Below are 26,591 nucleotides of genomic sequence, written 5' to 3' on the forward strand. Positions count from 1 at the left end.
TAAGTGAAGCTTCACTGAATAGCCATATCAGTTCTTGGTTATTCAACAGTCTTCATTTTTTCATTTTCTTGAGTTTGCAGTATGGCTTGAGTTCTGGGTTTGGCTCACCTGAGTAAATGACAGAGGAAGGTCAGCAGGCCATCATTCAGAAAAAAGTAGCCTTTCTCTTATTTTAGCTCCCTCAATATGCCTGTCTGTGTCTTAGTATAACTTCCTGTTTTTGCTGGCAGCCCTCCACAGGTGCATGGAACAGTGGCTTATCAGACCATCCAAATGGCTGTAATTCTGGAGTAAAAACTAGATATTAAGTTGCCAAACAAAAAATCAGGAAGCAGATTGGAAAATGCTGTTATACTCCCCCAACCATAGTCTCCAATTACTTGTTTGGAGGTTTAATATTAAATTAGTGACTTGCAGGGAAGTACTCCTGATTCTTTGTAAACTGATGTAAAGATGCCCTGTGAGGAGGGCTCCTATATATTTCCAAAAGAAGCAAACAAGGCACAAGTCCAGTTTTTTCCTTTTTCCAGGTTCCCTTTAAACGTGATTGTTTTTCTTCAACGTGTGTGAATTCACTAGCTATACACCAGTCTGTTCTCAGTCAAATATCTTGCTTGAAAACACTAACTTTAGGCAGTATTCCATGAATAAGTGATTCCATGCAATTTTCCAAGAAACCAAGTGACTAACTTTTTAATGCAATTTTGTTTAGAGATTTTTACACTGAATCTGGTTTTAATGGTCACTTTCGTTCCCTATAATTACAGGAGCTGGTTCCGATGGAGTTGAAGAAATCAAGAGACATCCTTTTTTTTCAACAGTTGATTGGAATGTAAGTACAAAACAGTTTAATTTCAAAGCCATTTTTAGTTTTGCTACAACATTTTGCAATGTCTCTGTAAATTGCAAGGTAATTAAACAGGATATACTAGACAAATGAGACTTCTGACTATAGTATTCTGAGACTGTATTTCTCCTCATTGCTGTACAGTATTTATTGAGGGTCTCACTAAAATTTTAAAACACACATTAACATTTTTAATAGTGATTAGAATTGCAACGTTCTAAATCTTAAAATACCAAATAAAACTCCTTCAAAATGACTAAGGGGAGAGGTACAAAAATTCGAGTCCTTTGTGTGTGTCAGTGTAAGCCCAAGATAGGTGCCTGTGTTCAAGAGACTGGATTCTTTTGAATAGCATACTGTGCCTCCTTGTGCTCTTGTGTGAAGCCATAAAAGGCAGTGCGGCCACAGTTCTCCCTCAGTTCCCTACTACTGCCAGTGAGTGTCCAACCCACTACATCGTCTGAATGTCAAACTTGTCCTTTTCCTAACTAGTTTGTTGAAGAGAATTGATCTTCACCCTTTTTATCTAGTTTTCTTTAATTTGAATATTCCAATAAAAAAGACATTCCCTCCCCCCATATGGAGTCTAAATAGTCATGTTTCAAACCCTGCCTCTCTTGTCATAGCTTCATCCCCTCACTGACAGACATAGATTACGTCTTTTGCCTAGGGGACAGCCATATCCCAGACAGGTGTTGAGTGTGCTGATTGCTTTCCTCCAAGACCCACAAGTCCAGAGACACACAGTTCTAGTTACATCTGCTTGAGCAATCCATGCAGGTCATTTCAGACCTAGAGGAAACAGTCACCATCAAGATGGAGGTTCAAGTCTGCTTTGGCCAGCACTCCATCATGTAGAGGGATGCCTCTGTTTCCTGAGATCAAGTAGGGATAGAAAGGCAGGGAAGAGGACATTGTTGAAACTGGGGCTAGCAACTTCAACAACACCTATGCCATGCTGACAGAAGAAGAGAAGCTGAGGCATAATTTCATATGGAGCATAAATGCATCTCCAAACAATACTGGGGCCATCCTACAAGGACAGAAACCATCACTTCTCCAAGGACGGAAGCTCTAAGTCCTCCACCTTCGTGGAAACAGCATAGGGTACAGGACCCCAATACTTGTGTTGATGCCCACAACCAAACCATGTTATGCCCTTGCAGAACCCCCTATATCTCTTGCTTCTGAGTGTTGACTGATACCCTCCGTGGCCAGCTTCCGAGAGCGTATTATAGAGCTTATTGCAAACATATGTGGCCTTGTTACTTTGTATAGGAGTCATAGAAGAGAAATTGCGGGAATACAGGGGATGAGGCTTCTACTCTTGATATTTCCTTATCCTGAAGAAGAGATCTTAGTCGTATCCTACACTTGAGGAGACTGAACAAATACATACACTGGTGCCCCATATGCAGGGTGCTAACTCTTGCCTCTGCCATTCCATCCATGTAGGCTCAGGACTGGTTTGTGGCTCTCGACTTGCAGGACTCATACTTCCACATAGCCATCCGTCTGGCCAACAGGAAATAGCTGAGTGGGTCCAAATCGCTGTCAGTACAAAGTGTTGGATCTAGCTAAGCACCCCCTGTTGGTCACTCATGCTGTGAGCGACCACCTCGCTGTATCCCATGTACTTTCCACCTTTGGAGTTTGAACTGTTGAAACATTCCCCTGGATGTGTGGTCTCTGAGCACACAGTTGGTGTGTAGCAGCTCTGTTTAGCACACTCCTCAGCTGAAACCTCCTGGTACAATTGCCTCACCCCTGGGACCAGTGCTGATATCTCAAACTCTCCTGTAGCTTAAACACACTCTCACAGCACTCCAGGCACATGGGTGTTCTGGTCCATAAACTAACTGTTCAGGGGCTTGTGATGTGTAATACAACACACACTGTCAGACCTTGCACAGGATTGTAAACAGCCATCACTCCTTCTTTATTAGCACAAGAAATGCATAGATCTATTTAAAAAAAAGAAAAGAAACACATTTCGCTGACTCAGTTTCCTCATCACTCTGCAGCATTTTTTGGGCTAGGGTCTGAATCCTCTAGAGGTGTCCGAGGGACCCTTCTGCTGCAGCTCATGGCTTGGTTTCTTAACCAGAGAGCCCCTCTCTATCCAGGTCAGCTTGCTTTGACTTGTTTGGTCCTACAGCTAAACTGGGCTCCCTGCCATGCAAGCATGCTCATCTCTGCCCTTCTCCTGCCCAAAACTTCCAGTGTGGTTCTGAGTCATCTCCTGTGACCCAGCTCGTCTCTGTGGTTTTTAAAGGTTAGCATCAACACCTTGATTTCTTTGTCCTGTGTTTGGGGATTTTCCACTTTCCAAACACCAGCCTCCTGCAGAGGGGTAGGGAAAAACTGGTTGTCTTGTGCTCCAGGTAATCCATTGTCCCAAGATGCTTTTATCAGAATATGCAGTCATTGAGTTCTAATGACCCCCTTTTGTTCCTGGTATGGGAGGGATGTGATCCAGCCCTTGTCAGCAAAGGTGGAATCCACATACACAGTTTTCATAGTAACAACTTCATAATGTCTGTCAGAATTTCTTAAGGTGTACAGATAGATTCCCCAAATTTGCACACAAGTTACTGCCATTCAGCACCACAAGTCAACTCTGAGTTGAGAGTTTTCACAAAATGGTGGTTGGTGATGGTAGCGGTGCATCTGAGGAGACAGGTCATCCACATTTACCCGTACTTGGACAACTGGCTGAGAAGAGGCAAGTCTCAGTAGGAGAAGGTGGCAAGTCTAGAAGATGCACTCTTCCTGTTTGCGTGGTTGGGCTTCCTAGTGAAGAATGAAAAATCATCTTACTCCTTTGCAGATAAGCGTTCATAGGAGTTATGATCAACTCTTGGTAAGAGAGAGCAGACCTCTCAGAGGTTAGAATCCTGTTATGCAATCACTGCTTCTTGAGATAAAATCAAACATGACAGTACAGACTTGCCTTAGGGTGTTAGGTCATATGTCAGCATGTGTGTCCATGGTGCTGCTTCTCAGACTTTACCTGGGGCCCTTACAGCTTTGGTTCAGGATAGTCTCTCCCTCTGTGTAACAGCAGATGGATAAGGAGGTCTCTGTGCCACTTCGTGTCCTTGTAGACTTGACGTGGTACCTAGAACCTGAAAAAAGAGGAATATTCACATCCCTCTCACCCCAAAAAAGAATTTTAATTGAGTGTATCAGGGACAGGCTGGGGAGCCCACCTGGACCACGTACGAATGCAAGGCCCCTGGTTCCCAGAAGACATGGGACTTCACATAAGTCCTGGAACTCATTCGTCAGGCTAGCCTGTATGCCATTCCTACCTGTCCTCTGAAATTTCACAGTGCAGATTCTGACTGACAGCTCATCTGCAATCCACTGCATGTGAAAGCAGGAGGACCCTGCTGATTGCTCCTCTTCTGGGGACTATTGGATTCTGGACACAATGCTACCAACATGAGATAACCCTGATGGGTCTTCATCTTCCAGGAGTCAGCAATGACTTGGTTGGCTTATTTAGGAGACCATACATGACCAGTCAGTAGTGTCCCCTGCAAAGATCCATTGTAAAGAAGATATGCCAGTGTTATGGTAGGACAGGGTAGACCTGTTTTGCAACCAAGGACAATTCCATGTGTCAGAATTTCTGTTCCAAAGGGGGCATGAGCCAGGGCTCTTTGCTGGATGTGTTCTTTCTGCAGTGGAATCCAGGCCTCCTTTTCACCTTTCGACTGATTTCTCCTGATGCTCAGTGTGATGTCCAAAATCAAGAGACAAAGCTACAGTCATTCTCATAGCTGCCTATTAGTTGAGGCAGTTTTGGTTGACAGACATGCTACAAATGTCTATTCAGACTCTGATCCAGATCCCAGACTGCGCAGACCTGATCTCATAGCACCGCAGATACTCCATCCACCTGAAGTTCCTGAGCTTGTTGGCCTTGATGTTGGCTGCTTAGGTACCATGGACAGGAATTGTTATAATAAGTCCAGGAGATCATGGTATAGAGCAGGAGGATGTCTACCAGAAGGACTTATTTGTCAGAATGGAAGAAGTGCTCTATCTGGATGGTCCAGCATGGCCTGGACCTTATACAGACTATTTGCTGCAATTAGAACCCTCTGGCCTTCCATTCAGCTCCATTAAGGTCCCCCTCGGAGCAATCTCTGCTTGCCATCTTCTCCCTCTCTATGGTATCTGAGTTCCTCACAGGCCTATTACATACTTACCCACCAGTCAAAGAACCTGCTCCTGCCTGACATATCAGCATTGTCCACTTGAGGCTCAGGGGGCCTTCCTTTGAGCCTTTTTCAGAATGCTCCTTGTTTCATCTCACTCTGAAGACAATCTTCCTGATATCACTTAGACCAGGAGAGTGAGTGAGGAGCTTCAAGCACTATTATGGCTGATCCTTCCTACATGACATTCTATAGAGATGAGGTGGTATTGAAATGTCCAACCTACATTCCTTCCCAAGGTGGTTTCAGAGTTCCCTCTGAATCAGTCAGCCTGCTTGTTCCTCTCCCCCCAGCCTTACTCTGCATTGGGAGAGAAGCTGCACATACTGGGCATTTCCAGAGTTTTGCTTCTCTATGCTGGGAAAAATAAATTGTTCAGGCTCTCTCTCTGTTTATTCCTGGGTGGACGTGGCCACCCCAAGGGTCAGGCCATCTCAACACAAAGAATATTTAAATGAATAATGCAGTGTATCATGCTGTGTTACAAATGACTGGTGCAGCTCTCCTGCCAAACATCAAGCCTCACTCCACTATTTGCTTATCCTCTGCCTACTTCAGAAATGTGTTAGTGTCAAAAGGTCTGCAAGGTGGCAACGCAGAACAACCTGCTGACTTCTGCCAAGCACTATACCTTAGACTTAGCTGCCAGAGCAGATGCCAAGTTTGGAAGAGCGGTACTACAAGTATGTCTGCGCTGATGGAAGGGATTTTTCTGTTGATGTAGGAGCACAATCTCCTCAAATGAGTTAGCTAGGTCAACAGAAGCCCTCTCCCATTGGCATAGTTGCATTTACACTGATCAGATGCAGTTTTTCATCCCCCTAACTCACATTGCTGCAATGATATAACCTTCAAGTGTAGACCAACTCAGTCTGTATTCTACTGATGCAGCTGGAATGCCTCATTCTCACCATCGGGGGGGGGGGGGGGGTGAGGGGGAAGTTCTCTATGCCACTCAACCACAGGGGATCCATACTGACACATAGCTAAGAATGAACTGTTCCTTTATGTAACTGGTTCTTTGAGATGCTGTCAGTGCGAATCCTACAACCCACTTTTTATCCCTGCTGTAGGAGTCCTCAGCTAATGCTGGCTTCAGGTTGCAAGGAAATTGAGGGAGAGTCACAGATGCACTGCCCTTTATGCCCTCACAAAGGGAGGTGCGGGGTGCCTGCACGACCCAGGTGGACACAGCTATTCAAAAGACTCTTGTGCTCATGAGGGACGTGTGCACTTAAAGTGGGATCCACGCTGATGACATGTCTAAGAACCCCAATTATTGTAGAGTAAGTAACTGTTCTTCAGTGGAGCTTTGTGAAAATGTCCTAAAAAAACCCACTTGTTCATTAGTATAAATATTAGAAGGTGAGTGGATGGGAAAGGAAATGAGGGTAGGAGAGAAGGTACTCAGAACACATTTATACCCTGTGAACAATTACTCCTCTGCCCGGAGTTCGTTCTTGTGGCTGGTGGTCCTTATGCTGCAGTTACTGTTCCATTTGCTCTCTTAGGCCGGTAAAGACTCCATGACATGCTGTCTTGCCTCAGTAATACCCCTCCTCAGGGGTCAGTTTACTACTAAGCATAGCCCAACCAGTCCATAACCAAAAGTCCCAAAAGCTAGGTCATTTATCACCCCAGTCCATAGAATAAAACTCCAAACCATCTAGTCCATCGACAGTGCATGTACTATACTCTGGCATCTTCTAGCACACCTGGGGTTTTCTTTGGTCTTCTCCTGTCTTTCTGCCATGAGAGCAGGAGCATAACCCAGCTCTTCCCAGCAGGTTCCCCCTCCCTCACCTCTCTGCTGGGAGATCATCCTCACCAGGAGAGCATCCATTGGTCCCCCTGTTCAGTAACTCTCAGACAGGGCAGCAGGTAGGCCCTTCCACTGTTCCCCTGGTGCTCAGTCCCATGGTTCCAGCTTTGCACCATGGAATGTCAGAGGGTAAACCCCTCTGCTGCTCCCCTGTCTCAGCCTTCTGTGGCTCTCAGTTCTGGCTGTCTGGCTTGAAAGTCGGACAACAATCCTCTGCTGCTCTCATGCCTTCAGCCTTTTTCCAGGAACCTGCTACAGCTTTCTTCATGGACCTCCTTCCTTTCTGATTCTTCTGTAGCCCCAGATGCTGCCCCACCCTCATAATTGGCCAGATGAGAGCTCCTCCTATGATATAAGGAAGCTGGACATGCTTCTTTTAAAGGAGCTAGTCACCCACTCTCATCTTCTCCCTTGCACTTTTTAATATCTCACTCTCCTCTGGCTCTTCCCTTCATAATACAATCGTATTTAGTCTCACATCTTAAAAAAAGCCCCATCCTTGACCCCACTTGCCTCCCCAGAGCTATCATTCTATCTCCTTTCCCCTTTTATCTCTAAACTCATTGAATGCAGTGTTTACAATTGCTGTCTGGAGTTCCTGTCCAATTCCATGCGAGGCCCTTTCTAATCTGGTTTCCATCCCTGGTGGTACTCTTGCTAAAGTCTCTATTGAACTTTTCTTTGCGCAAGCTCAGAACCAGTACTCCATCCTCATCCTCATTGACTTGTCAGACATGCTCTTCTTGAAATCTTGGCTTCCCTTGGCTTCTGTGACTGTCCTCTCCTGGTGCTCCTCCTCACCTCCCCTTTCAGCTTTCTGTGTGGGTTCCACAGGGCTCTGTCCTTGGTCCTTCTCTACTCTCTCTACGTGTTATCTGGGTAATCTCATTTGCCCAAATTAAACTACGCTTTCCATGCTGCTGACTTATATATCTACCTCTTTGCTCCAGATCTTTTTCAGTTTGTCCAAACTAAAACTTCTGCCTCTTTCTGACATATCCTTGTGGATGTCTAACTGTCAGACCAAGCTCAACATGGCTAAAATAGAGCTTTTAATCTCTGCTACCAAAACCCTCCCTGATGCCTTCTTTCTTGATTACTGTGGACAATGCCACTGTTCTGACTGTCTTACAGACCCATAACATCAGTATCTCTTCCATTTGGACCTCTCTAGGTCCTCACATCCAGATTTTGTCTAAATCTTGACTGATACTTTCTGCATAACATCTCTAAAATACAGCCTTTTAAATCAGTGTTTGTATCCTTTTCCAAAAGGACATGCGCTAGTTCAAACAAGAAATAATGCAAGGAAGTCCTAAAGACCTGTTCTACAGGAGGTCAGACTAGATGATCACAGTGGTCTCTTCTGGCCTCATCTATGAATTCTTCCAATCCATCCACACAGCTAAATTCTCATCTCACATCTCAATTACTGCAGTATCCTTTTCCCTGGCCTTCACAAATGCAATCTTGCCCTGCTCATATGTATTCAGAATGCTGCTGCAAAGAACATTTTCCTAGCCCGATGACTTAATCATATCACCTCCCTTCCCTGCCTTTTTTTGCATTCCTCTACTGGCTCCCCCTTGTCTGTCCCATCAAACATAAGCTGCTTGTCTTCACTTTTTCAAAGCCCTTCATGTCTTAACTCTACCTGTCATCTCTCCTTCACTACCAAGATGACAACTGCCATCTCCAATCAGCCCATGTGGCCAACTTCCAGTGCCCACTTGTTGAATTTTCAAACTAGTTCCTTTGTTCTTTCTCCCATGCTTCCCTTCATGCTTTGAAGGAGTGTCCTTGAACCGTGAAACATTATCCTCCTTAAAACTGTCCTTTTGCTGTGATGCCTACAAAAATCTTAACAGCTCGGCAGCTGGTGTGCTGAGACCACTGCCTATCATGCTGACTAATATTAACTTATTTCCCTGTACTCACCTGTCTGTCTGGCAGGTGCTATGGGAATACAAATATTAAATAGAGAAAAAAATCCTATTTTTATATACCGAGTAATAGGAAAATATATTTATACAGTAGCAAGAGGATTTCTATTGATAAGGAACTGAGATTTCTAAGGGAGCAGTATCTAGAACAGTTTTCAACCTGTGTCTGCAGACAACTGGGGGTCCACAGATTGATTTCCAAAGGGGTCCACACCTCCATTCAGAATTATCTCTGGGGTCTGCAAATGAAAAAAGGTTGAAAACCACTGAGAAATTGCACTTTTACCTAAAAGTTTTGTACCTGCTTTTTTACAGTGTGCACTCTGAGTATTTGACAGCAGTTGGTGTGTAATCCAATTCTGGTTTGGTAATGGTCATTTTCACTTCCTGTGTCATGCACTGCTCTGGGTGAGCTCATGCATATTTTCCCCAAGCCCTGTGATAGTGGGCCTGGGATGACTTCTGTTCAGTGGATATTCCTGCACACAAGGACAGGGAGCAGTGGGAGTCTGGTGATGGTCAGGGAGTACCACCTGGCCAGGGTAGAGGCAGAAAGCCCCTACAATCCACTCAACCTTCCACAGGCCTCGACATACAAGGATGAAAACAGAGATGCTGAATGAGCCTCCTTTTTCTCTTCCCAAACCCTGAATAGGGCTGGGGAGTACCTGTTTGGAGTAATGCTTTAGTACTGTACTGCTCATCAGGACGGAGAATGAGGAGCTGCCATTCCACACTGTTCCCTTAAGGGACCTAAGAAAGACCTGGGTTATTGTTTTAAGAGGTGGCAAATCCCCATATCCCCTAAAGCAGGAAGAGCAAGACAGTAGGGAGAATCTCCTGCCCTAGGGATCCAGAATGGGAAAGTATGGGATGGATCCTCTCTCCCTCCTCTTGGGATTGGAGTGATTTGGAGAACCTGGCTCCCTCCACGATAGCCAGAAACTGGGTTCCAGTTCAGGTATTCGGGGAATACACCACTGCCAGCCCATCTCCTTCTGAGGTAAGGATGAGTTAGTGGGGGCAATTGTATGCTGTTGTTTACTTAATAAGCTGGAAGGGGAGAGGCCTGGTGGGTAAGGTGAATACAGCAGAAGGAGCAGGGGCAAGCTTTGGTATATTCTTGTGCCTTTCTGACTCTAACTTCCCTGCTATGGCCCTTCAAATCAGGAGAGCAGAAAAATCTGAATAATCCTTTTTTAAAAAAGGATCAGCAATACATGTTTGTGTTTTGTGCCTGCTATTTTGAAGTATGCTCTTTCAGAAAACTAAATCTTTTGAAAATAGATGAAAAACATTCTAGTGGTGTTCCTTTTAGGTTAGCAAAATATATAATATCTGTAAAGTAATTCTGAATTTTAGTTAAACTTCTTTTGTGGCTTTTCTGTTCCAGAAACTGTTCAGAAGAGAAATTCAGCCCCCATTTAAGCCTGCTTCTGGTAAGCCAGAAGATACCTTCTGTTTTGATCCAGAATTCACAGCAAAAACTCCCAAAGGTAATGCATATATTTAGAAAATAACGAGTCAATATGATGAACTCATTGTATGGGGAGGGCTAAATTACATTGTTGTTTGGTACCTGGGGGCTAGAGCTATAAAATTAGAGCCACTGATCTTGGGAGTTGGCACAAAGATGAAAGGCAAGAGCCGGTGTGCCGTACCGGGGGTAGATTGGCTTCTCCAGGCGCAATTTAAAGGGCCTGCGGCTCCCAGCAGCGGCTAGAGCCCCCAGCCCTTTAAATTGCTGCCAGAGCCCTGCTGCTGGAGCCCTGGGGTAGTGGCGGCAGGGCTGGGGCGGAGACTTAAAGGGCCCGGGGCGGTAGCGGGGGCCGAGCCCTGGGCCCTTTAAATCGTCCCCGGACCCCACCGCCGCTTCCCCAGGGCTCCAGGGACGATTTAAAGGGCTTGGGGTGGTAGTGGCGGCCGGAGCCCCGTCCCCGGAGCCCTGCTGCCAGAGCCCTTGGGAAGCGGTGGCAAGGCTCCCGGGACAATTTAAAGAGCCCAGGGCTCCAGCCGCCGCTACTGCCCAGGGCCCTTTAAACTGCTGCCAGAGCTCCCGGCTGCTGCTGTTACCCTGGGGAGGGGGAAGGGCAGTTGCCGGTACAGGGTGGGCCAGGGCTGGCTCTGACTCCCCCCCAACCCTGCCCCTTCCGCCCGAGGCCCTGCCCCTTCCGGGGGCCAGAGCCGGCCCCAGCCCAGCCCCATACCCGGAAGTTCCGAGACTTACTTTCACCCCTGTACCAATCATAGTAAAATCAACTGTGGAATTGGGGTCATTTAGTGGATAGACAAGTGCGTTTTACTCGTCTCAATTTTACTTCCCTTCTCCATTTCTCTTGTTCCTGTTTTGGCCTTCATCTTTTTTTGATCCCCATTTTCTCCAGTGCTGGATTGACTTGAAATTGTAGAAGGGGGCCTGAAATCCAAATCTCCCTCCTCTCCCCCAAGTGACTCATAATTTCCCCCACCTAGCTTCATTTCCTTATCCTTTACAAACCATCCTTACCTCAGTGCAGGCCCCAGAGAGGAGCATTCTTAGTCAGTGAATCATTTTCTCCCATTCATCCCCTCCTAGCTGCTGGAGAGAGAAACTGCAGAGAAAGTGTTTTTTCTTTGCCTTCTTCTCTAAGTGGATAAGATGAGAGGAAATTGAGCAGCAACGCATTTTTCTTCTATTCCATTTAGACCAATGTGTGTTAGAGGGTAAGAACTGCCAGACAGTCATGGAGAGAAAGAACTGTTCTTTTTTTAAGTGATTGATATCCAGCTAATGGGATTGTATTTAGTAGTAGACATTGAATATTTCTGCTAAAATGATAGCACTGAAATTATTAATATTATCAATTCTGTTGTAATTTCAAAATTAGCACCCCATTGTAATGAATTAGTGCCCTAAACCCTCATAAAGGTATTATACCAGCCTATCTATAGATCAGGAAGACAGCAGTATGTTTTATTTGGTTTCACATTATAAGAGATTATTTTTCCAACCGTAAGAGCTTGGAACCATTTTTATATTTAAAAGCCTTGATTCTGCAGAATGTGTGCCTATTACTGGGACTAGGTTAATACAATTGTTGGAGCAGATCTGTCCTATGTCTGAGTCTTTGACATTGCTTGTGAGCCTAGATATGTTAATACATAGTTCTTCACATCTTGTCAAAAGTGAAGTGAAGATGACTCTGACATCCTAGTCCCTTGTGAATATTTGAGTATATTTCAGGATCGCTGTCCTCAACAGCTGGAAATAATTTGGCTCAGTTACGTTTTTGATGGGTTTACTATTTCTTTTGCCCAGTCAAATGTGAATTTAGGTGAAATCCAGGTTTGAGAGATGAGGGATTTTTCCATGTCAGTATTGAGGTGCAGTGGTAAAACTGGATGTGTGGGGAAAGTAAAATGGTATGTTAATGTTTTGCCTGACTTGAGCCAGTGCTATCAAATCAATTTTAGGAGTGCTTCAAGTAAACTTGTGTAAATATCTTTTGTGAAGTCATCTTTTAAATACCTTTTAGAAATGACTACACAGTGAAATGTTTTTGTTCTACTGTTCAGTCACTCAATTAAGGCTTATAATCATTACTGTTCAGCAATTAGTATTTTAATTTAAGGGTCCCTTTTTATAAATCTCCCCTTGACAGTTTCATCTGGACTTTAAAACCAGGTACCTGGTTTGTTGGCCACGTGAGGTATTATCAGCAGTTTGTATTCCAATATAGCTCTTAAGTTTACATACATATGTTAAAATACCTCTGGGCCAAATTGTGCTTTATTTGTGTTTAGACAGAGTACAGTGAAGTTAGAGTTGCACACAGTGTACACTGGGGAAGATCTTGGCTCTCATGACTTCTGAAACATATCACTACATTCTTCAAGTATTGTCTCCATGGATCCCTGTATTTCTGCCATGCCCACATCTATGGTTCTATATTTGAAACTTCTAGCAAGTAGTGCCCTCGTATACACCCTTTTTGACTCCACATACTTGAGCTCGCTACTGTGAATGAAACTGTGGCACCAGTCTTTAGTTCTTCTTTGTGAATAATCAGACTGGGTTGTTTTTTGGAGGGAATAGATGAAATTACATGTGTTCTAGTTTATGCACATCTTGAAGCCTTGTAGTTTAAAAAAAAAAAAGTGTGTGTGGGGGGGCAAACCGTATTTTATTTAGCATGTGATACTGTTAAAATAAGTAAAAGTGAGAATATAAGTGAAAGGTGATATATTGGCACCCTGACTACATCTTATAGTTCAGAACCAATTCCACTTTCTTGTATTTTCCTCAAAATACTTTTGAGAACATACCTGTGGTAAACGCACACAATAGCTTAGCTTGAATATACTGTAGTAACAGAATACTCTTCAGATTCTAATTAAACCATGTGTATTTAACAATTAGATTCTCCAGGAGTTCCACCTAGTGCTAATGCGCATCAGCTGTTCAAAGGATTTAGCTTTGTTGCAACTACTGCCATAGAAGATCATAAAATTTCACCCCTCACCAATATATTGCCAATAGTACAGGTAAAATTTATTTTTCTTGGTATAGATATTTCTTAACTGAAATGCCTAAAGCTGATGTATATATTGATAGTTAACCTCCATTCTCCTCTGTTGGAAAGATCCTTATATCGGCAGAGCAGCACCAAAACCCTTGTAATATATATAAACATTATGTGCAGCAATTTAAAGTAATTCAGTGTCAAAAATCAAGTTGAATGTCTCTTTAAATGCAGATTTCAAAAGGAAAAAACTGCAAAGTAAAGAAAAATGTGCTGCTTGAGAAAGTAAAAATCATGTTTTCGTTAAAGTACAGTTTATTGTTTTAAAATGCAGTTTATATTTGTTTAAAGCAACTTCATGGAAACAGTGCACAGTTCACTGATGTGTATGAGCTGAAGGAGGATATTGGTGTTGGCTCCTACTCTGTTTGCAAGAGATGTGTGCACATAGCTACCAATATGGAGTTTGCCGTGAAGGTACTTGGTGTAAATTCTCTTTTGGTATTTGAATAGTTGCTCCACAGTCGAGTCATGTATCTTTTTAATGTACTAGTAAGTAAAGAGACCCCTTTTTTCCCTTTTTTAACCTAATTTTTCAGTCAGCGTAATGTTGTATGTACTTTGAGAAGTGAAAAAGAGTAAATTTTTCCATTCAGCTAAATTTTGTATTTGCTTTTACCATTATTTCTTGTTAGAGGGAAGGTTGCCATCAAACTTTGTTGGAAAAAGACTTATGGAACAATATATCCAATTATTTGAAACATAATTCTGTTAGCTTTGAAATTACTTCAATTATCACATGTTTAGTTAGACTGAATAGACATACTGTTAAATGTTCCCTTTTCCTTTTTTCTTTGACCTTACAATAAGAGTACAACAGAGGTGAGATCAGTGGGCTCTTTAGGTGAGGAAGTGGGCAGGAGGGAAGTAGGAATATTTAGGATAGTCTGATAAATTCACTAATATCTTCAAATTAGAGCAATTTTCAATATATGCTAGAACTTGTTTGTAACTATTAACCTCAAGCTTTAAGTGAATAGGCTGGATAATGTCATTCATGACTACTAAGGATGAAGCATGAAAGTAAAGAGAAATAATGTGTGACTTTTATAGTCAAAACTGCTGTCTTCCTCAGTTTGAAAATTCTTGTTACTTGTAGCTTTTGTGGTCTCTTACCCTAAATCTGGGATTTTCATCCATTTTGCCTCTGAGGAAATACTTCATTTAACATTGACGCCTTTTCCACCATTTATTTCACAGATAATTGATAAAAGTAAGAGAGATCCCTCAGAAGAAATTGAGATTTTGATGCGCTATGGACAACATCCTAATATAATTACTTTAAAAGATGTATGTACTCTTTTTTTAAATTTTACAATTCTTACCACAGAGCAGTCAAACAGTAAATAAAATAATGGTTGGGTAGGGATCCCATGTTTTGCGTTTCCAGTAAAATATACTGGAAACAATACTTACAGTTTAAAAAAGGTAAAATATTTTAAATATGGCATATACTGTTACTTAAAATTATATCTTAATTTTTTTGCAAAGGTGCCAGGTTTTGGGAGACTCAAAATGTTTTTGGCCTTTGCTAATTAATTAATTAAATTCCTAAATGATTCTGGGCTTTAAAGGTGACCCTGCAAAGAAAAGAGAATTCTGCACTTACTTGCTTTTATTTCCACTTTCCCTCCCATTTGAAATTCAGATTTTGTTATGTTTCTACTGGAAGATTCTGTAGACAGCTAGAGAGCTAGTAGAGTTATGATACCATAATTAATGGAATTTGTGCATGTGAGAGGGGATGGGATTTTTAGATACTAATAATGTCTTGGTTTTTGTTTAATGTCGATTTAACTCAAAATGCCTAACAGTTAAAATATCTACTTTTGAAAGAGTCAACACTTACACACTTTAAACTGATGGTTCAGGCCTTGTCTACAGTACAGTAGGAATTTGATCTAAGCTACGCAATTTGAGTTACATGAATAGCGTAACTCAAATCAATGTGGCTTAGATCGACTTACCGCGGGGTCCCCACTACGCGATGTCGATGGGAGACGCTCTCCCGATGACTCCCCCTACTCTTCCCGATCTGGTGGAGTACAGGAATCGACAGTAGACCTACCTGCGGTTGATTTAGCGGGTCTTCACTAGACCCGCTAAATCAACCGCCGATACATGGATTGCTGCTCGTCGATCCCCCGGTAAGTGTAGACAAGCCCTCAGTAAGCTTCCACTGTAGCTCTCTGGCATTCCAAAGAATTCTGTTAGCAGAAATTTTAAAAAGGACCAAAAAAATACTCCTGCTATTTCTAAGGTTTAAAAAAACCAAACCAAAACAAAAAAAAAAACCCCAAACCAAGCAGAAACCAAGTTCATTGGGGCTTTCATCATTAGCTATAAAGAACCAAAATGCCACTCCCATTTCAGTGGGTGGCAAATTGATGGGCCACTGGAGATTGGGACAGTCACAGTTGAACAAGGGTGGAGAACACATGGTAGAGGGATACAGGGGTGATTCTTCCCATTCAGAATCTCTAGCCGCCCTTTGGCTAACTGCAGTTATTATTCCATATGTTTTGCCAGCACATGGGGAGCTTATTTAGTTTTTAAAATAATAACAAAGAGCCCTACGTTATATAAATAAATGTAAAGTTCCATGCCTGAACAGTTTTAATATATGCATCTGAGTCTGATATTGGAAGCTTGTATTTGCCATCCTTATCTCAGCTGAACACCTGATATGATGTTGATCTAATGGAGAAATAAACTACTTAGGAGGAGATATATTAAGTGCCGTCACTCAAAATTGCATCTGATAAAAGTAGGGAGAAACAAAATGCTTCTTCCCAGGGCAGCACAGGTTCATAGACTGAAAGAATGAATCCCAGAATCATCATTTAATGACCCACTACCTTCACATTGCATAAGAACGGCCATGCTGGGTCAGACCAAAGGTCCATCTAGCCCAGTATCCTGTCTTCCGACAGTGACAATGCCAGGTGCCCCAGAAGGAATGAACAAAACAGATAATCATAAAGTGATCCATTCCCTCTTGCCCATTCCCAGCTTCTGGCAAACAGAGCCAGGATGGGCAAGGATGGTGTCCCTAGCCTAATAGGTATTGATGGACCTATCCTCCATGAATTTATCTAGTTCAGTGAGATGTAAGGTTTCTCTAATCCTTGTGCCATGAGGCATGAATTTTCAGTTGAAGAATTAAATTTTGCAATACCTGTCTGTATTCATATACACTTAAAAGATTGAGAGGACTTTTTTTATTTAGTGCTTAAAATTCTTAGAACGTATATTTAATTGAATTATTCAAATGAGTGTGTATGTTTTTAAACTTCTGCAGGTGTATGATGATGGCAGATATATTTACCTGGTCACTGAATTGATGAAGGGAGGAGAGCTGCTTGATCGGATTCTCAGACAAAAGTATTTCTCAGAACGGGAGGCTAGTGCTGTATTGTACACTATAACTAAAACAGTTGACTACCTTCATTGTCAAGGAGTAAGTGATACATATTATGTCATGGTTGTATTTATACTTTGTGTAATTAACAATCACATTTTCTTTGTTTCTTACAAATTTTTGTTGACTTGTTAGTACGTGAACACATTATGAAGAGTTGAGACTTCATTTGCGTACAACATAATTAAAGCTTTATGCATAATTTATGAAAAGTCTTGCTGGAAAATTAATTGGATTACACAACCTTTAATTATCCTACATCTCCATGGAGGGTGAGGAAGAGGAATACTTTTCTGTATTTCATACCAAGATTTCAGTTTTGTCTCATGCAGTTAGACAAAGAAAAATCTTTTTGCTCCTCTAATGGAAAACTAGAATGCAGAGTTACTCTAATATGAAGTATTTAATTCCTGTAGAATAATTATGTAAAATAAATTAGTATTTAAACCACCAGAAACAAAGTTTTCTATAGAAATGTGCCGCCCAGAGATCTGATTGTGTATGTGAACTTCAAGTATACAGATAGTTTACTCAGTTATTCTATTTAAAATTGATCTGAATTATTAGAACTATCCAGCTGGAAACACCAATTGGGTTATATCACTGCCATAATCTGATTTTTATTTATAATGACCAGATAATGCTTAATCCCCTTGAAGAGCTCAGCCAGATAACTACTTATATATACTAATGAGGTTTGTGCATCACACAGCAGGAAGTGGGCATTTTATGGAAGTCTGATTTCATTTTGTTATGAATTTCTGCTTTCATTATATACACAGCTGTACAATCTGTATGTTTTAATTAATACACATTGCTGTTAATACAAAGCCACTATCAACTCAGAATAAAATGTAGTTGGATTTTAACTACAGTATTATATTTATTCACCTACAAGGCCCCAGCTTTTAGTTTGTAGTCTGTTAAACCTGTAATGCTACTAATGCATTTATCTTAATATACATGTTTTTTCAAAAATATACTCCAATTTTAATAGCTTTTAAAATGTTTAAAGCACATGCTTAGTACTAGAAATGTTCTTATGCCAGAGATTTTTTTTTAATTACACATTTATTCTCAGGAATATTTAGTGGTAAGAGTTCATCCATATATGTATCTTATAAAAGCCATATTGCAAAGTGACTTTTAAGGGTTCAAAATCTAGTTAGCTGAGTGCACCAACTTTTCACTTTTTGGAGATGTCTAGATCACAAATGAGGTTGGTTATCTTAGTCTTATTCGAAATGTCCACATGAAACCATGTAAGTGTGTTAAAATTCAGATAAATGAAGCCTTCTGGTAAAAGATATTTATTAAAGATAATGATTGAGGTATATTACCAGAGTTGTGTGAGGATGCTGTCCTAGTACCTCTCTTTCTCTCTTGCTCAAGAGTAGGCTTATTGGCTGTAAAGTATCTACTCACATGAGTAAAGACTATTTACATCAGAAATTGTTGCAAGATTGGGTCCCCTGTATATGTGGGGCGCTATCACTAAAAAATATCTAACACCCAAATAGTAAAACCAAAATGAACACGAATATCCTCCTATCAAGTAATAGAATAATTAATAAATGTACAAACCCTCACATTATCTTGAAATTACTGAATTGAACACAAGATGCATCATAAGATTATGGCAAGATAGTTTGATTCCATTTGTACAAACCTAGATTCAGTAATGAACACAGGCATCCCACTACTTAGAGTAGTTTTCACTACAGGCTGCACTTTTGATAAAATGAAAGTCCATTTAGGAGTTCTGATTTTATGTAGGAATTACATTTTTCCAAATCTTACAGGGTTAAATTATATGCAAACAAGTAACTGTTAAATTGTTATATGTAACAATGCCATATTTAGTACAAAACCATATGTATGGGGCAATGAACGAAACAAGAGAAGGATCTTTTTATGTTGTGTAGAAATACTGGTAACTTTTTCATAATCCATTTCAATCCTAGGCTCTTTCTCTTCTTGTGTTAGGGAGGTTGTCACTTTATTGCAAGCTTTCCTAGCATCATCAGACAGGGAATATGTCTTATTCAGTACAGGAGATTTATCTTTTCAGCAATTAAAACAATAATTTATGCCTATGATTATACACTGTTTGATTCAAAGAGTTATTTCCCAGATTTAGCCCTGTTAACAAGGTCAGGAAAGAACTTTAGAGAAAAGTTGCTTTTTCATTTGGTCTTTCATAAGTTTTTAAGTAAGAAGTTTAACTTAATTGTTATTTAAAGTATCTGACATCACATCAGTGCTAATGACCTTTCATAGATTAGACTGTAAACAGTATTTCAAATAGAAAAATTATATACTTTATCATAAATAATCATTTAACATTGTAGTAACAATCATACTGTTCTGATAGCTTATGACATGGAGTAGGTTTTATTTCTCAGTTTGGGGGGGGGGTCAATAAAGGGTAATTGCATCATTACCATGATTTGGGAGCTCTCCTATGTAAAAGTGGCAGAGTCCTGTGGCACCTTATAGACTAACAGACGTATTGGAGCATAAGCTTTTGTGGGTGAATACCTACTTCGTCAGATGCATGTAGTGGAAATTTCCAGCATGAGATTTCCACTCCATACGGCTAAATGCAGTGCTTTGCATGGTGTCAAGTATCAGAGGGGTAGCCGTGTTAGTTTGGATCTGTAAAAGCGGCAAAGAATCCTGTGGCACCTTAATAGACTAACAGACGTATTGGAGCATAAGCTTTCGTCGGTGAATACCCACTTCGTCAGATGCATGTAGTGGTAAATGCAGTGCCTTACTTATGCTCCAGTACATCTGTTTGTTCGTCTATAAGGTGTCACAGGACTCTTTGCCGCTTTTACAGATCCAGACTAACACGGCTACCCCTCTGATACTCCTATGTAATGTTACTTTAAAAGATAAAGAATTTCTGGTGTTACATCATGTACTTTAAGTAATTGTATGGATCACTATTGTGCTACCTTCATAGAACAGTTACAGGTAAGGAAGTTACATATTTTTGCAGATGTGCCCTATAAACATTTGTTATCTTTACAAGTATTATACTTTGAAGTCTATTTGTTTTTTTAAAGGTAGTTCATCGAGACCTTAAGCCAAGTAATATTTTATATATGGATGACTCAAACAATGCTGACTCTATCAGGATTTGTGATTTTGGATTTGCAAAACAACTTCGAGGGGAGAATGGACTTCTTTTAACTCCTTGCTACACTGCCAACTTTGTAGCACCAGAGGTATCTTCAGCAGTTTAATATATTGACTTTATATGTACCATTCTGGCTCGTGAAGAAACCATGTTCCACCATTATAACCTTTCTGAGATGGACATATTTTTCTACTAAAAGGTGTGAACACATTTAATTGTTCCAACCCTTGTTCTCCTTTCCCCTAAACTTATCTATAAATGTCATTCACGGTCTGTACATAAGTCTTCACGATGGCTTTTATTTAATACAAATAAGATGTTCTCTTCCTTTGGAATTTGAGAGAATCACTTTATGAGAAATTTGAGACAAATTTATTTCCTAGCTTAATGGGCTAAAATTAACCAACTCTACACTCTTTCCTTGCTGTGTAACCAACATTTAGATCCCTTTTTGTCCTACAAAATATTGATTTGATACTGTCTACATTGTGGGCTTGTGGACTCCTTCCTCAGTTTTACTCTTAGTATTAATAGCAATTTCCCCAAACCGCTAGAAGTCATTGTTACACTAAAATGGCTGTTACAGTTAAAAAGGGAAGCATCCTGTCATGACAATGCTCTGGTTATGTTTCCAGAGTGGTGATCTTAAATATTGCCATCCTAAGTCTCAAAAAGATTAGTTCCAAATAAATTCCAGAGACTCTAATTTAGGTGATATACCGTTCTAATTACAATTTCAACATTTTTATCTTCCCTTTAAATATTTGTCCAGGAAATGCATTTAAAATACTCGTGTCTTTTTTCCTCATTTTTCCCAAGCTTTTTTCCTTAGCGACAATGTTGCTTGTATTCTGCATCTTTAGATTGTATCAACTGTGCCATGTGCGTCTAGTATTACAGTGAGATCTTTAAAGAGAACACGTTCCTTCAGAGAATGAGAAATGTCACAATAAAAGACACTGAAAGTATTTTCCTTTTATATCTGTCCCTAAAGCTCACTGGGATACAATACTGCAGACCTTAATCTTGAAATTGTTTCTATGGGAGTTTTCCATGATTAAGGACAGTAGGATCAGGTTCTTGGGTTTCCAGCACAATATTACTGTCAGTGTGTTTTTGTGCTGATGATCTCTCAAGGAGTGGCTCAAACCAAATAAAATGGTGGTAGTGGCCCCCAGTAGGAGGACACAAGCATGTTTTAAAAATATTTATACTGGCTATCTATATTTAAGTATATTTGTCATATTTCTGTTTGGCTTTAAGAGAGAATGTTGGGATTGGCTACCCTTACTGTAGTTTTTTACATGCAGCAAATAAAGCTTTAACAGATCTTTGTTTTATAGGTTCTCATGAGACAGGGATATGATGCTGCTTGTGATATCTGGAGCTTGGGTGTTCTCCTTTACACAATGCTGGCAGGGTAAGATTTTTCTCAGCTTTCAGATGTCATCTTAGTTTCCTGGAATTATTAGTATGATGTATACACACAGACATTCTGATATGACAGCAGCCCTGAGATAGATTAGACATGATAATGAATGTAAAAGTTCTAGATTTTACAACTTGTTTGAAGGAAAATCTTTTTTTTCCTACTTGCAATAAGCTTTGTGTACAGTGTCAGGCATTGTGGCATGCCGAGTAGCAGTCTTAAAATATATGGATTGCAATATAAAGTATATTTTAATGGAAGGCTTCCATAATTCAGCAGTGTTTTGTGTTAACATTTAACATAAACTTGTGGAAATATTCAAAATCTAGAATCTGTTGCTTTCAATGTAATTGTGCTCCTGTCTGGAAAAAAAATGTACCTAATATCGTTATAAGTAGTATCTAAGATTACTATAACTAAAATATGAGAAAAATGTTTCTCTGTTTCATTTTTGCTTGATGTGTTTGACAGCCCTACGTATGTAGTCATTTTCACTGTTTGCTCTGAATAGCTAATTATCCTGGTCTGTATCTTTTGTATAGGAACAGGGGAAAGAACAGTGCTTAAAAATAAAAAAAATGAGTACAAAACTACCAGATTTGGCAGGGAGATTTAGGGTCACATGCACAACTGTTTTTCTGATCAGATCTCAAGTGGCCGACATCCCTTAAGGGTTTTGATGTTGACACAAAAATCATACATTACATGGGTATGCAACATTACCTTAGATGGGTTTTGAAATCTCTAAATTACAGCATTATGGAAAAAATGAACTGAGTTACTTTCTTTAGTAGCATCCAAATATAAATGGATGCAATTTCTGTTGAAGTTGTCACAGCAAATAATAAACTGAGATTGAGATTTAAAGCGAGGCTTTTACTAAAATGATAGCACTAAAGATTAAGGATATTATACTACCACCTATTCCTTTTAGGCAGACAGTTGACTAAATTTTAACAGCAAATTCAAATTTATAGATTCATATCTACCTATTTGAAGGAGTATATTAGTTGATTCATCAATGTGAATTTCAAAATATAAATATTTGTATTGTGACCCTAATGACAATGATAGTGTAATTAATACTTTAAAAAATTGTGAAGTCAAACTCCTATTTAGCACACATTCTACCCTAGCTTCAGCATCAGAAATTTTGCAGATCAGGCTTTCATACTGTCTTTTTATAACTGCCTTGCAGCGAATAGGCCGAATTAGTTTTGTGTAAGGTTCTAGTGAATCTTTTGTAGACAGCTGCTTAGTGTTAAGATTTCATTCCCCAGAATGCTAATTCAAATTCACTGAATACAAAATCTGAAAATATAATGGTGCTGGGTATTTTGGGGATCTTCAGAGTAATCTCTTTGAGCTGGAATATCAGTGACACAAACATTTAGCAATAAACATGGAAAAACTTTCACAAGCTGTCATAATATTCCTGGACAAGAATCCAACCCATTTTACTGAAATTTGAGGTACATCCTGCTTCTCAGTGTGGCTATCCTATACCAATCTGCTAAAGGGGCATTGTGTTAATTGTTAGGCCAATTAAAGATGATTTTGCAAGAATACAGTACTGAAAGTAATAATCCTTAGAGGAGATGCTCCTTATGACAAGAAATGGTAAATTTTGCTACATGAGTTCCACAATCTTTTAGTTGTCTGGCCATTATAGCTTTAATGCACAGTGGACACTCACTAGTAGTAGCACACGAGTAAAAGACTGTAGCTGCCATTTAATTCTCTAACCTGTACTTCTCATCCCACTGTAACACTTTCAAAAAGTACTTTTCTGGACTCAAATGTCTCATTATTTGCAATCAAAAGATTAATATTTTTGGAACATCTGGAATGTAATTGATTTTTAAGATATAGAAAAGCAACAAAAATACGCAGGTTTCTGCTTTTCAAAGGGGCTTAATTTTGTGCCCTCCCAGGACCTGAAAGAGGATTGTTTTAGAAGTCTAAACATTGTGGACTTTTTCCTCCATGAAAGCAGTTACATAACAAATGTCATAGGTTAATTCTTCAGCTTTAAACAAAATGTATGAAATCATTAACTTTTAAAAGATATTAATATTCAGTATGCACCAGGTACTTGACCCTCACTGTGAGTATCTTAAAATGTTAGTGTTAATGTATGTTATCCTCATGCTCATAGCTTGGGAAAGGCAAGAGGCTTCAATCACGAAGTTCTCAAAAATGCAGCTCTTTCTGGGTAGCAAGCAGTCATACATCTGGGATTAATAAATTATTGAAGTCACTGTAAATTACAATTGAAGGGTAGTTGCAAATGTTTGCAAACAGTGTCATTTGCTAATCTTGTACAAGTTTTACTCAGTGTTTGCTTCTGGACATGGAAGGAACAAGACAACGTAACATTCTCAGGAACTGTTCAGGTCTCTTGGATGTGGTTTATATTTAGTCATTTTAACTCTTCTGAGCGCTCCACAGTTGGATTCATGGTTACTAAGGGATCTGACTTTACAGGCAGAGACCGTTTCTTAAAACTTTCTAAAAGGTTCTGAAAACAGCTTTTCTGTAATTTGAACAATGAGAGCCTCCCAGACTGGAGTCTTATAACCAGTCCCAGTCGTGGTTTTTTTTGTATTTTCTGTCCATGATAAAAGGTGTAGACACATTTATGGGTTTCAGTCAGATTTCTTGGTCACTTCATTGCCATTCAGTTTAAAAAGTGTGACCTTACATGAGGATATTCCTGGTCATTTCTGTTTGTGAAACATTTCAATTTAATTGATGAACTCTGGAATGGTAAGAATGTATAGCCTGCAAGTTGTTAACCTTTAGTTACTGTGGTCTTTGGTCTGTACTTCGTTTGTTCCACTGAATAAGCCACTGCAGTGAGTAATAAGAAAAGTTTTTAAAGATTACATTTTCATGTATTTTTAGTAAATATCTGAAATCACATAATTTAGTTGTTGTAACAAACCACAGCAGTGTCATAAGCATATAGGCAAAATGACACTGCTTTCTGAAGATTTGCTTACATCATGTTTCTTTATAGATTTCATATACATGTAATCCTTTCTTTGCTTGTAATTTTTTTTAAATAGCTATACTCCTTTTGCCAATGGTCCCAATGATACTCCTGAGGAAATCCTGTTACGAATAGGCAGTGGAAAATTCTCTTTAAGTGGAGGCAACTGGGACACTGTTTCAGATGCAGCAAAGGTGTAAATATATTTTATCTTCTATAGTACCATCTAGGGTACAAGCAAATATATGTTAAACTTGATCAGATATCTGACTAGTATAACTTAACTCTTAGCCATTATATCTTGGTCTATTTTTGTCTGTGTATGGAATCTGTGAGTATATTTTTTGATGATTTCTGATGCTAGGGCTATATCGAGCTACATTTTTAACAAGGGAAGAATGTTTTACGGTGCCTCACAAAGCCCACGTGCTCTGTATAAGAGGTTTGGGATGTGTTCTACAACTTCTGTCTTGCTGGAAGACTTTCGGGAGTTTTTGGAGGACAAAGATGGTGATGTCATATTTCAGGGCTAAAACCGGAGTTGTATTTCCAACAGAGTCAGCTGATGTGGGATGGATATTGTGTGAGACTACTTAAATCTGATTCCTGTTGAGTCGTGGCTACCTGATTCTTGTTTGGCACTATTAACAACATATTATTATGGACTCCAAATTCACAAAGTCAGAAGGATGAAAGCTTAATGTTTTATTGTATTGATGTGAACTGGAAAACCAAAATGAGAAGTGTTAAGCCAAAATTGCTGTACTGAATGTTCTTGCTGATAAAGGTTAATTTCAGTAGAGAAATAAGTTTTTTACTGACTTTTAAAATTCACCCCACCTCTACAAAATAATGTTACCTTCTGGTTTACTGAAGGTGTTCCCAAATGTAAATACTAACTACTTATTACTACTAAGTTTTGTGTTCCATGGTATTTGTGATTGCACAGGACGATGCATTCTGGGATACAACCAATAAGCTAGAAGCCAAGAGAAGTTTAAAGGAAAAAATGTTTTAAAGGGTTAGTTATAAATGTCTTTGAATTTCCCCATAACCTGTCTAATGAGGACATTCAGCACAAAAATCTGAGTGATTTTAAAATAGCTCCCTAAAATTAACCATCACCAAACCTGTCAGTTGACTGACGTGAAGACTGCAGCTCAGGTTTCAGTCTGGCTTGCAAATGTGACTTTTCAGATTCTTCTAAGACTTATTTTTTTCCAGTAAAAAGTTGGAAAGACTGCATCTGATAATACCCAATGGAAAAACCAGGAGGAAAATACTTCCAGAAAAAGGAAAAACTGTTTCTTGTATGTCAATAAAGACATATCAAAAGTAACAGTTTTTATATGGCAATTCACATTTAAATCAAATAATGTGTTGTTTAGGATTTGCTTGACTTCAGAATTTTAACTAGAAGCATAAAAAGTTGAAAAAAAAATTGTAAATACTCCAGGTGGAAAACTTTAAATTTCAGTGAAATATAATGACATGATAGTGGAGAAAAACAAGCAAAATCTACTCAGATTAATAATCAGAACACAAACGATAATAAGGATATGACTCAAATCAACAAAACAAGAAAAAAATAGTTGACTGCCATCTATTTATTCTGAGTATTTCAACATGTAAAGTTGCCTCTTACTCACAATGTTTAGATGCCACCAAGTTTTTGGTTTGGGAGCAAACATTCCACTGCAATTTTTGCATCTCCTGTGGTGAATGTTTTGCTAGTCAGTGAAAATCAACTGGAGGAACTAATCTATTTTTTCATGACCTAGCTATGTGAACTGCAAAAGTAATCACACAGTGTCAGTGGTAAAAAATAGGTTATTTTAAATCTCCCAGTTTTAGTAATCTAAAATGGTGCTAGTATAATTAAAAATTTTAACCCGTTAGTAGGTTAAAGCTACAAAGGGACCATTATTGATCATCTAATCTTACTTCCTTAACGCTGGCGGTAGCATTTCACCCATAATTCCCACATCAAACCCATAGCTTATGACATCTTTTAAAAAGATGTTAAATCTAGATTTAAAGACTGTTCAATTAGTTATTGCTTAGTTTTATCTAATTTAAAATAAAATTTATTTTTAATCTGAGTTTGTTTAGCTTCAGCCTCCAGTCATATGGTACTAAGTCAAATGCATTACACAAGTCTAGGTATATTGTGTCAATATGGTTACCTTTCTCAA

The 26,591-nt window shown here is 39.6% G+C and overlaps 1 protein-coding gene across 1 annotated transcript in view; it reads left to right on the forward strand.

Annotated features, from left to right (window-relative positions):
- The window catches only part of RPS6KA6 (ribosomal protein S6 kinase A6), a 73,177-nt gene that overhangs the window by 42,292 nt on the left and 4,294 nt on the right, over positions 1-26,591 (forward strand). Inside the window, exons 12-20 of the mRNA XM_074963110.1 lie at positions 768-832; positions 10,235-10,337; positions 13,241-13,365; positions 13,695-13,820; positions 14,604-14,693; positions 16,705-16,863; positions 19,899-20,060; positions 21,316-21,392; positions 24,473-24,590. Of these exons, the coding sequence (XP_074819211.1) occupies positions 768-832; positions 10,235-10,337; positions 13,241-13,365; positions 13,695-13,820; positions 14,604-14,693; positions 16,705-16,863; positions 19,899-20,060; positions 21,316-21,392; positions 24,473-24,590 (1,025 nt within the window). The remainder of the gene's footprint in view (positions 1-767; positions 833-10,234; positions 10,338-13,240; positions 13,366-13,694; positions 13,821-14,603; positions 14,694-16,704; positions 16,864-19,898; positions 20,061-21,315; positions 21,393-24,472; positions 24,591-26,591) is intronic.

Source organism: Natator depressus, chromosome 9, assembly GCF_965152275.1.
Source record: "Natator depressus isolate rNatDep1 chromosome 9, rNatDep2.hap1, whole genome shotgun sequence".
NCBI classification, from domain to species: domain Eukaryota; kingdom Metazoa; phylum Chordata; order Testudines; family Cheloniidae; genus Natator; species Natator depressus.